Source organism: Pyrus communis, chromosome 5, assembly GCF_963583255.1.
Source record: "Pyrus communis chromosome 5, drPyrComm1.1, whole genome shotgun sequence".
Classification (NCBI taxonomy): domain Eukaryota; kingdom Viridiplantae; phylum Streptophyta; class Magnoliopsida; order Rosales; family Rosaceae; genus Pyrus; species Pyrus communis.
The window spans coordinates 16230871-16243167 of NC_084807.1; the positions used below are offsets into that span (position 1 = coordinate 16230871).

General features: G+C 36.9%; 2 protein-coding genes across 2 annotated transcripts; both read left to right on the forward strand.

Annotated features, from left to right (window-relative positions):
- The first annotated feature begins 1043 nt into the window (after window positions 1–1043).
- Window positions 1044–4353, forward strand: LOC137735341 (uncharacterized). The gene is made up of 6 exons (XM_068474763.1): window positions 1044–1480; window positions 1968–2127; window positions 3031–3218; window positions 3409–3532; window positions 3684–3814; window positions 4073–4353. Exons 1-6 carry the CDS (start codon window positions 1235–1237, stop codon window positions 4205–4207), a joined length of 984 nt encoding a protein of 327 aa, XP_068330864.1. The 5' UTR covers window positions 1044–1234; the 3' UTR covers window positions 4208–4353.
- A 669-nt stretch (window positions 4354–5022) lies between these two features.
- On the forward strand, window positions 5023–8890 carry LOC137734119 (uncharacterized). Its single transcript, XM_068473405.1, has 3 exons — window positions 5023–5146; window positions 5289–5505; window positions 8586–8890. Exons 2-3 carry the CDS (start codon window positions 5323–5325, stop codon window positions 8658–8660), a joined length of 258 nt encoding a protein of 85 aa, XP_068329506.1. The 5' UTR covers window positions 5023–5146; window positions 5289–5322; the 3' UTR covers window positions 8661–8890.
- The last annotated feature ends 3407 nt before the right edge of the window (window positions 8891–12297 follow it).

Below are 12297 nucleotides of genomic sequence, written 5' to 3' on the forward strand. Positions count from 1 at the left end.
AGGGTCCCACTTCGAAGGCTCGCATAGGGCCCCCAATTTCTCATGGTCGACCCTTCTTGGATGTGTGAATGAAAGCATTTCTTATTGGGAAGTAGAGGTTGTTGTTTTTCTTGTTGGTTCCTTGACTCTTCTTCTTCCTCATGACTTCCAGACCCAACCTGACTATTAGAACTCTCCATTATCTCACATTTTTCTCTCACCATCACTATTTCGTTTCCTTCTTTTGGCTACAAATTAATTTATTAAGTAAAATTATTAACGTTAAAAGAAGAAAACAATTATTAGCACTTAAAAATCTCATTTTACACTTCTCACAAGAAAAATGTAGGTTCTAAAAAAATAATAATAAATAAACACACTAGAAAGATTAAAGAAGACATGAAAGAGCCGCTTAGTACTGCGGTTGAGTAATATTTCTCTTCACTATAAGTAAAATGTCTTATATTCGATTCTCGCTAAATGCGAAGTTAAATTATATTATTATGGCAAGTTCATTGTAAAACTTAGCTCACTCCCTCACTCTCTTAGTATAAATGATATCGTTCGTTAAAAAGAAAAGACATAAAAGAGAAGTTGTTGTCATCTAGTATGGATTGGAGAGAAGTTCAAATGGAAGAATCTCTTTAGGATACATGCCATTGTTTAGAAATTTTGTTAATCGGTCAAGATACATGTACATGTGAGCATATTGACATTGCTTAGGCAAATGGCATAAAACTTAGCTCACATTGCTATTTTTTTTTTTAACGGTGCAGATCCTTATTTATTTCTAAGTTTGAATTGAGTCTTTATATGATAGCGTGTGTTCGAACTTCAACAATAACTAATCTAACAATATCTCCGTTCAGAAGAAAAAGAAAAAGAATGTACATATAAGAAAATAAATGTTCGAAAATCATCTACTAGAAAACAATGAATGTTGAATCTCACCATCACGAACTTAAAATGAATCGCGACAATATACTACTGTGATTCATTTTAAGCAATCGGCTCTTCCCACACCTCAAACTTCATTTTCTTCGGCTTTAAAATCAATTAATCAAACACACGAAGAAAACAGAGGAAACTATGCTTCTTTCAAACAAGTGACAATCGACAGCCGAAATTTCCTCATAAACCGTACAAGTACCACCTTCCAAGTTCCAACCCAAGAACACGTACCCGCCACCACTCCCTCCAAAACCCAAATCGCCACCATTTCCAATTTCCACACCGAGAGAGAAAGTGGGATTTCATGACGAGTAAGAAGAGAGTTCTGGTAGTTGGGGGAACAGGTTACTTGGGCCAGCATCTACTGCAAGGGTTCTCCCAGATTGAAGGGAAAGGGATCACATCAACCACTCCCTTCGATCTGGCCTTTACCCACCACTCCAATCCTCCTCCCCAGGCGTTGCTCGACGCATTTCCACATTTGCTGCCTTTCCAAGTCGACTTGAAGACCGGTCATGGATTTCAAGCCATTTCTCAGACGTTTGGCCGGGTCAGTTCTCGTCCCACTACTCCACTTCTGTAAATACTAATTAGTTAATTTAATTTTACTTAATTATGCTGATTTTGATCTGTGGTTTTCAAGTGGAATCTGCAATTTGGAGTAGTGGGTTTTATGGAATATTAATTTTGGTAAACTGGGTTTCTTTTTTTTTTCAGCTAAAATGCAATGTGCTTTGCTGAATGGGTTTTTCTTGCTTTTTCCTGTTGTGGGTTGCTCTGTTTTTTCATTTTTGCTGCTAAATTTACTTGGCTATCGTACGGGGTCTTTGAATATTTGAGATAATTGCTTAGGACGCTGTCCATGTGGAAGCCATTAGTTGTTTAGGGAAATTTACAATGTCTAAAAATATCAAACAGCTCGTCGTTGTATATACGCTTTTGTATAGTTGTTGAATGAACAGATGAGTTAGATTTCAAGTACTTAACTCGAATATTGAACCTTTAAATGCTGAGGAGGGTATTGGTTGAATTTGCAGCCTGATGTGGTCATAAACTGCGCTGCATTATCCGTACCCCGTGCCTGTGAAATGGATCCTGCTGCTGCTTTGTCTGTGAATGTTCCATCTTCTCTTGTGAACTGGTTATCAAGCTTTGAAGAGAGTAGTTCTCTTCTGATCCACTTGTCAACTGATCAAGGTTAAGTCCCTCTTAGCCGTTTCAGTGTTAGATTCGTATTAGTATACATATCTATTTAAGCTGTTGTGAGTAAAAATGGCTCAACAAAACCAGACAAGAGAAAAAATAAGAAAAGAAAATGGAAATGGAAGAACAATAATAGCAGATAGTAGTCTCCACTGCTGCCAACACAACTTCTTTTTTAAGAGCATTCATAAAAATCTAAACGACACTTTGATTTTCCCCAGTCGTGAAAATGTACTATTCTGAGATTCTTGTGGTTTGCCAGTTGAGGCAGACAATGTCTACAAAATTAGGATAGATATTGTTGCGTTAAAGCATGCACCATATGTATACTTTAGGACTTGTATTCAAGTGTGCACTTCGTCTACACTAGATGGAGAACAAAAAGGGGGGAGGGGTTACTTTTGATGAATTGTTGTATTTACAAAAACTTCATTGTTTAAAATCGATGTTCAAATGTCCCCAAGTGAAGAAATAGGTCCTGCATATTGAGGATCATGAGTATCCGTGTCAGATGATTATCATTTTTAAGGGTTGACTTTCTCAGCCTCCTTATGCTTTGCAAAAGGAATCTTTGGTATCTGAAGTTGTTCATCTCATAAATTAATCCCTGAATGGAAGAACCTTTTAATTATGGCGGTTTTCATCCACTTTCTATTCTATGAGTTAGGCTTAATGACCTGAACGACTTATTTCAGTACGAGAACTTTTAACATGCGGGACTTTTTCAGCATTTGATTCACGATCTGGTATTTCTCTTTGTTATTTCAGCATGGATGCATCCACATTTAAGACATTAATTTTTCTAATTGAGCCACTTATCCTTGTATTATTATTTTATGCTCATATGAGTCATCTATTCCTAGATCGTGATTCATGAATTATGTGATTTTCTCTCAGTTTATGAAGGGGTGAAGTCCTTTTACAAGGAAGATGATGAAACTGCTCCTGTAAATGTATATGGGAAATCAAAAGTGGCAGCAGAGCAGTTCATATCTGAAAAATGCTCAAACTTTGCAATTTTGAGAAGCAGCATCATCTTTGGGCCACAGACAATCTCACCGGTTCCAAAATCTCTTCCAATCCAGGTAGGCAGGTACATAGAAGACATTCCTTAGGTTGAATTTTTGCTAGTTTGTTGGTTTAGTTTACGAGCCCGCCTACCTAATAAATTCCAACCAGAGAATACAAATTAATATAAAGATGATAAGGACAACGTAATAAATGCAATTGATAGGTTATGTTCGAGTCTAATCAATGATTTGCATGTGAATGTAGTGGATAGATGGTGTCCTCTCCAAAGGAAAGATGAGCGAGTTTTTCCATGACGAGTTCCGGTGTCCTGTGTATGTAAAAGATGTTGTATCTGTCATATTAGCTTTGTCCAAGAGATGGATATATGGTATGAAGTTCCTAACTTTCATGCTTTCATACTTGTTGAACTGACAGAATTTGTGGACCTATAAGATGTTTCTATGGTGTTTTTACTCTCTATTCTCTCTGGGACTTTTACTTATGTCTCCATGGTTGTGGTATGTGTGGTAAATCTGCAGAAAGTAAGCAAACAAAGGTGCTACTAAATGTCGGTGGACCAGATAGGGTATCCCGCCTTCAAATGGCTGAGATTGTTGCCGATGTTAGAGGATACAACCCCTCATTAATCAAATCAGTGTCTGCATCATCAGTACGTAGACCTTATACCATTTGTTGTTTTTGCTATGTGTGAGTTACATAGTGATCAGCGTGTTTATTAGATCACTTTCTGAATAACAAATATATGGCCCATCAGTTTCAAGTTGCATTCTGATGACTTGATTTCCACATTGCCTTGTGTTGACAACTCCGATAACATTAAAAACACACAATTATATTGTCCAGCCATTTGCCTTCTCCTCTTTCTGCAAACTTACAGGATAGCGGTGTATTGCATTTGAAATTTCAGGTCGATCGTGGAGTAATGTCTCCTGCGGACATATCCATGGATATTGCTAAGCTGGTTCGGACACTTGGTATTGCTCCAACTTCATTTAGAGACGGTGTCAGATTGACGCTTGAAACTGAGGCTAAGTCGTCTTGATGGCCTGAAGTACTGTAATTTGCTTCCTAGTTGTAGCACCAGGAATACTCATCCCTTTCTGCCATACTTGTTTGGAAAAGAAATGCTGTTCAAATTGTTGAGAGAGCAACTATTATTCAACCCAAGAAACTTGAGATGTTATACTACCAATTTATTGTAACAAATTTGCTACTTCTGAATTTCTAGCTCCCAAGATACGTGGTCGATGAAACGAAATATAACTAATGTTACTTTTCTTCTCAATGTTCATCGCTTCTTGGGGTCAACTAAAGACAGAATGTCGGTGAGTTTGCGATCACTGACTGAGCACGACAAAGCACTTCTCTTGGGGGATGGAATGTCTAATGTTTTGGTCAGAAACTCGACAATAATGTCTCAGTTAGACTGCTTAGTCAAAGAGGTCTCAAGTTCGAAAGCCTCCACCTTATGAAAAGGACTTACATGGACCGGGTACATGGCCATAGCGGTGCCCCCGTGCATATGAAATAAGGATATGTGAACAAAAATTTACACACATTTTATTTCATTGCCATAGGATGTCATGCGGAAGTGACACAAGTTGTTTCTCTTACCTTAGAGTTATAAGTATTCGAGGAAAATAAACACGAAACATATCAATTTGTGGTCAAATTATCTGAGAGACGAGCCAAATGACCACTTGCAACAACACCGATGTTGTCCCCAATTTGGTCGTTAGGTGTAGGGTTTTATCACAAAAAGGGTATTAGTTAGAATGAGGTTATGATATTTAAACTTTTTTTTACTTAGAAATACGGTCGATAGGCTTCTAACCCATCAAAACATTTGGGCCAACCCGAAACTTTGTAACTTCCAATCCATAGTTCGAAATGACGACCAATAACACTCAGACTGAGCTGCCGAACACAGCCCTCTGTCATCTTCTTCGCCTGAATCAAACTTCACAACCCCTTCACTCTGGTTCGTTCACTTTCAACCAAAACCCCCCAATCCTTCCATTCGCACACACAACCTATATATATACATATATATTTGTGTATTTGATCTGATTAGGGTTTCAATTGTTTCGTATCTGATCCATTTTCCTGTAATTGCGCAACAGAGAAAGTGAGACGCGAGAGTATCTGTGATCGAGCATGGGAGGAGGTGAGCACGCACACGGAGATGGGGCCCACGGAGGCGACTTCAGGGCCAAGGTGTGGAGCATGAGTGGTGGGCCATACTGTAGGCCCAAGCACTGGAAGCGCAACACCGCCATTGCCATGGCTGGCATCTTCCTTGTCTGCATTCCTATCGCCATGAAATCTGCCGAGCTCGAGGTCTTTCTCAATCACCTCATTCATCGCTTTATGTTTCTGTTATTTTGTTGGTATTCATTTTGTTAGACTTCCGTTTGGTTCCCGAGAATATTTAAGAAGGTAGAGTTTTGGAGCTTGGTTTGTAAAATTGTTAGGATCAGAATGCACTATAAGCTTGACTGAACTGAGGTTCTCATGAATTGTTTGGATTTAGTTGAGGTTTAGATTTTCACTTTGTGAAATTAAGCATACCTTTCAGATATACTTGGTGAAACTCTCAGCTGTTTTTTTCCATGGTTATAGTGGATTATATTGAAGACATGGCACAAAACCGACCGCAGTGGCGTTCTAGGATTCCTATGGCTGACCCCACTTAGTGGGATAAGGTTTTGTTGTTGTTGTTGCTTGGTTATAGTGGATTATATACAACGTGTTTCAGATTTTGGTTATTACTGATTCTATTCAGGGTCGACGATCACCTTTGTGATCTGGGACTGTAGGTTTGTTAACTTGTGGGTGGGAGGCCCTTGGTTTAAAATGTTGAGAAAACAGTAAATTTAGGTTAAGTAAGGGCTAATAACCAGGGATTAGGTCAATTGAAATATTCGTAGCAACTGTGAGTTTGGTACAATACTACAACTGTGTCTTAGATACAGATTGTTATGAGAAGAGAGTTTTGAATGATTTAGAAGATGCTGGTAGAGGTTGTGATGAAGGATTCAGAAATTGACGATGCTCAAACATGAAGGAAAACCCATGAAACCTAGCGTTTGAGATAATTTAGAGAATTGGATTAAGATCCGCTTAAAAGGATTAACTAGTTTTCTCTTTACTTAAGTTGGCTTTGCAGTGAAATGTTTTTTGGAACATTTTTTGTTTGAAGATATGAGGTTTTGTAACTTGAAGCTGGTCTGGTCTATTTGTTCTCAGGTTTCCCTTAATGATTTTCTACATAAGTATGCTCTATTAACAAGCCTAGTGTGAGATACCCTTATACTAGAAATGATTTTCCTTTTTAATGAACCGTAAGATGTTTAAGCCTCTGTATGTGGAAAAAGAAAAAAAAAATGTTTAAGCCCTAAGGGTGTGTTTGTTTGGGCTTACTAAGTGGGACTGGACTGGACTACATACTAATGTAGTCCCATGTTTGGTCCGTGCTTGGACTAACTTAAATGAGACTAAAGGGGACTCGCTTGGACTAGAGGCCTTGCTAGAAGTTCTTAGCGAGACCCTCCTTAGACCACGGGACTTGCTAAGACCATCTCTGGTTCTCTGCTTCGCTTCTGCTTCGCCCCTCGCATTTGCTTCTTCTTCCCCACTTAGACATCCATTTTCAAAACTGGCTTCTTCCTCCTCCCTGCTTCGCCCCCTGCGAGTTCTGGGCTTTGTTGTTTTTGAATCTTAGATGGGATTCGTGGTGGATTTGCAGATCGTTGGGAGGAAACGGGCGTTGTGTCGACTATTTGCTTTGGTTGTCGTCGTGACCGCCATGGATGCCAAGCTCTTGCAAGCTTCAATTCCCAATGCTTCAGCCCACAACACATCAAGGCCTCCAATACCCACTCCCAATTTGGTTTCCCCCACCCCACCATTTTTAACACGCCTGAACAATTTTTTTCTGATCAAATCTGTCAAGAAAACTGCTCCATCCTTTCTAAGTTTCTTCTTCTTCTTCTGCAACCTCTCCCATCACTTTTGTTTTTTTATGGGATGTAGCACTGTCTCTGCATTTTTTTAGTTTTTTTTCACTGCAATTATTTGTCAATTTGGCCTTGTATATTGCTGCAACTCAACTCTTTGATGGGAAAGATAGAAAATTCAAGATTTTGACTCTTTGGTATTTGGCATAAGATCTGATTTTTGGCTTTGTTTTTTTTATTTAATTAATTAATTATTTTTATTTTATTTAATAAAGTGTATTCTAGTTTTTATGACAAGAAAGTGGAAGTTCTTATAATTAAAAATAAAAATCTACTCCTACCTAGTCCAGCACTACAACAAACGATTCACAATTCTAGTACTACTTAGTCCATGCCAAGCTAGTCCAACTTAGTCCCTGGTGCTAATCTAGTCCAAGATAGTCTGGTGCAACAAACGCACCCTAAGTTTATTTTATTTTATTTTTTCCAGACAATTGGCCAGAAGAATAGTTTAGTTTCTTCCTTTCTATTTTTCATAAGAAGCCTTGAGTTTCATTGATTACCTTCGTTCAGGAACAGCAAAATTTCTGTACTGGTGTTGTGACTTAGATAAATTATCTTGCTTCTTGCATATGTTCATAACTATGTGCCCGGTTAATTTTTTTGGTTATTAAATGCCTCTAATTGATGTACTGGTGTTGCGGTTTATCCTCTTTTCTTTTTTGTTTCTGAAAAAACTCTCTGCATATTTGGAAGTTTACATGTGACAATTTTGGGGTCATTATGCTTGGTTAGTATGCTAAACTGTTGAAAACTCAAATACAGAACCTTGCTAATAGTAATTACGCGGCTTGTTTGATACTTTAAGCTAGTGAAAATTAGGCTAAAGTGCAAGTTTCCTTGTCATGGGAGTAAACCTTATGTGGTGCTTTAGACTGCTAGTCAATAATAAATGGTGCATTCTAGCTGAAGCCCTTAGGCTAAGGATTATGCTGATACATGGCCTTTTTGAAGTGTGATAAGATGTATCCATGTTTGCATACAGATTTTTAGTGCCTCAGATATAGCGGGATTGAAGGAATTATTTGTTAGTCAGTTAGCCATGTCATACTTTTTATATGTCATGAAACTTTGTGCAACTAAAGGAAGTTACTTGTCTGTTAGCTTTTTTAGTTCCTTTGTATTTGCAAAAAGTTGTCTTTGTTATATTATTTCTTTCAGATGCTCCTTATGCTTAATATTCATTAATATTGCTACTATTCTAAAAATATTCCTTGACCATGCATGAGCATGAGCTGAAATTTTTTTAATTACTTGTTTAAAAAGGCAAACAGTTCTGGTGGGATTAGATGCTGTTCTTCTTGAATTGATTTGTGCCACTCCCTTTGTATGGCCGAATGACTGAAATTTGCATAACTATGGTCATGATTAGTTCTAAGAGGACTTATATATTTATTGCAGCAACGGCCGCATAATCCTGTTCGCCCAATTCCTTCACAACTCTGGTGCAAGAACTTTGGAAAGAAAGATTACTGAGTTTCTTTAGGACCATCTGGTGAAAGAAGTACCCATGGAGGTTGGATATCTAAATCTTCTGGAATGCGAATTATTCCTTGTAGATGTTTGTGGAGAATTATGAGCAGCCTTTTAAGACATTTGTGTTCATGTTTTCATGGTATCGAGTCCATGACTCAATTGTTTTGCGAGGTATTGGCTTGCTATTCCATCAATCACCATAATAAATTGTCTGACTCTTTTTCTAGCAATTCATTGAATATTTTGGATCTCGGTCATACTTGTTCTGCTGATATTGTTCCATCCTTGTGTGGATCTAAGTGAAAGGGATTACACGATTTCTGGCTGCCACAGGGGGCGAATTATGCCGAAAGATTTTGTTCCAGGTAAGATGGGAGAAGCCCTTTTTCTCTTTGAAGCACTCAAATGGAATGGGAATCAAATTCCAATTTTCTTGACTTTGATTTGGCAGCATGGTTAGTTTAGGTGAATTTTGACCATATGAAGCCTCCTGGATTTATTCCCAGAATTACTTTCTTTGATTTTTATATTACTCTTTTGTGGAGGTTCTTGCACCTTTTTATTCTAGATTTCCTCCAAAAATCCATCTCTTACGGTCTATCTGGGCAGGTTTTGGAATAAACACGTTGGAATTTTTGTTAAATATCAAAGTGCTTCTTAGAAAAGCATTTGGAAAGTACTTCTCCATAAAATGCTTTTATGAGCTAGAGAATCTTCTGACATTCGGAGTGGGTTCTTTTAACACTCCCATAAGCAATTTGAAATGTTGCCCTGACTGTTCACTCTTGCTTACGTGCAACTCTCCCCGTTTGGAAAGGGTAAGAGCAAGAGAAATTACCATTCACCAAAAAAATAAAAAATAAAAAAAAATAATGATTGTTCCCTCTGAATAGTACTTGCATTGTAACTTGAGCTATGAAAATAAAATGATTGTATAATTTCAATAATTTATTTCAAATACAAGGCAAAAGCATAGCATTACAACTTAGTACGATATTAAAACAATATTGTTCACAGTAGTGTATAACCTAGGGCATTCAATGCGTGGTGCCAAGGCATTCAACTTATGACATAATTTTGTATTTCGGAGTATACTTCACAACGTTCCAACTTCTGCGCTTTTTGAAGGATTTGTTGTTATGAAGATTGAACTACATAAAATTGTTACATTTAATTACCTAAAGGTCCAAATAATAATATAGTAATTACATTTGAAATTTATTAAAACAAAATATTATTATCTCATTGGCTAGATTCTTGTTGCTGAGATAAATTGCTTCTACTTTTGTGAAGGCTTCTCGCCAAGATTTCAACTCTTTATGTAGGTGCTTTGTACCTACGTGATAAAGATTGCTTGATTTGAGATGTGCCTTGAATCTGCTCGGTAAATTGTGTATGAATCTTCTTCCACATTTGTAGCACTTGCACCGTAATCTCATTTTTCATAATCAGGTCATGAGTAACATGCACCCAACACTCAAGCAAAACAATGTCTTTCCCGATCGACCAATTTGCCCTTTCACTCATTTTTTGGTTAAAAAAAAGAAAGATTTGGAAAGTAGAAAACAATTATAGAAGATTGTAGTAAGAATGAATATTGAGTTGTGATAGGAAAATGAAGAAGATGGTTGAGTATTTAAAGAATAACAATATAAAAAAAAATTGTTATTTGCACTCTAGAAATCTCATTTTGCAAAGAAAAATACACTTGTGAGGAGTGTAGAATGAGATTTTTAGAGTGCTAATAACAGTTCTCTAAAAAAATTTCTAATTTTCAAACTGATCTGAATCAGATACACCAAAACGTGCCATGTTTCCCAATGGTAACATTTTCAAATTTTTTTACTGTTAGAAATCCAACGGCACTCACAAAGCCATGTCTGCAAGCTGTTGGGGCTCTGCTATTGGAATGCTGCAACAGGGCTTACCCCTACAGTTGAGTCAGCCTGCAGCCCATCCTTGTAGTTGATGTTAGCCACTCATCATTTTTGCACATGTGTTACACTTACACGTGACTAACATGGAAAAAAAAAAAATTTAAAAAGTGGTTGGTGTCAGCATGATATCATGCTGACATTATCTTACCCGCTGGCACAAGGCCGAGCTTAGCTTGCTCGGGCTTTGGATGGGCAGTGCTTGACCCACCAATTGTCCTTGTTAATTTGGACTCGTAGAGATGACTTTTTGAGTCATAAAGCACCATTTGAACCCTTAACCTTGACTTCCACCAATCGATGAACATACTCTTAACACTCACAAATAAAAGTAAATTTTAGAGAAGCATTTTCATGGCGAAAAGAATAATTAGCTTTACATGGTAAAATTATTTTCTAGTTTCGGTTCAAACGAAAAACTTATTATTCCAAATGGGGAAATAATTTATTTAAATGGCCTAAAAAATCACTATTGTCACCTTATTTTATTTAATTTAAATAATATTGTTTGTTATAAAAAAAAATAATAAAAAAAAGCCACCACAGTTAGTCTGGTCTTTTGTCAATTCGATCCGATCATTGTCTATCATTATTGATTTTAAACGTGTCATGACTTATTGACTCGTGAACATAGCAAAAAAGTTTGATTTGACATTTCTCCGTTCGTTGTCATCATTCAACTCTTGTATTTCCCAACACAAACATACTTTACACAAGTTACTGCAAGTAATTTTAGTAAAAAACAACTTTCACATTTTATACCTTTTGATTTTCAACTAAATATGAGCCTGAATTATGATTAAATTAGAGTTTTGGTCTTACCCGTTTTCTTTGTCTCGATTACGCATGTAAGAAAATTTTTCGCTTAAATTACATACATAAGATGTCACTTAGTATTACGGTTTATTGATATTTCTCTTTACTTATAAATGAGATGTCTTAGGTTCAATTCTTACCAAAAACGAATTTGAATCATATTATTGCTAGCCCATGATGAGATTTAGCCATCTCTTACCCCCTTAATGTAGATAATATTGTTTATTAAAATTACAGACGTGAGAAGCACATGATCATCTCGATGTTGGTTGATTCCCTTTGGTATTTGTTGAGTTATCCAAGTATTTGAAATTTTTTTCATAATTTTACATGTACTTTTTCCTTCTTCGTTGTAAGGAGGTATTTAAGAGAAAATAAGATACAAGACTAACTAAAAATAGAAAACAAATCAGTCATAATTGAAGAAGAAAATATAAATCCACTAGATAAAAAAAAATCTAGATATTATTCCCTCATAAAGATTTACTTAGGAGATAATTTAGGACATAAAGTATGATACTAAGTAAGTGATCAATCTCAAAATACTTTTTTATTTCCTAATCATCCAACGTCTTTACAGAAGCCACGTTACCATTTGCATGAGATAATTTGACCGTAAAAATCATCATGAGACTCACAATAATCAGCGGATATGAAAACATCATTAGCGGCCGACGCCATCATACTGTCACACATACTCAATAGTAAACAGAACATCCACGTGGCAAAATCCGAACGAGGAGATCACCAATGATCAGTGGTCCAAAAGCACCGGAACCTGTTAACCCGATCCCCAATTCCCGCTAGTCAAACTCGTCCACTTGCCTTCCTACCCCACACTTAATAAAAACCCCACATTCCTGGTATAAATACCCCTCGCTGCCCGC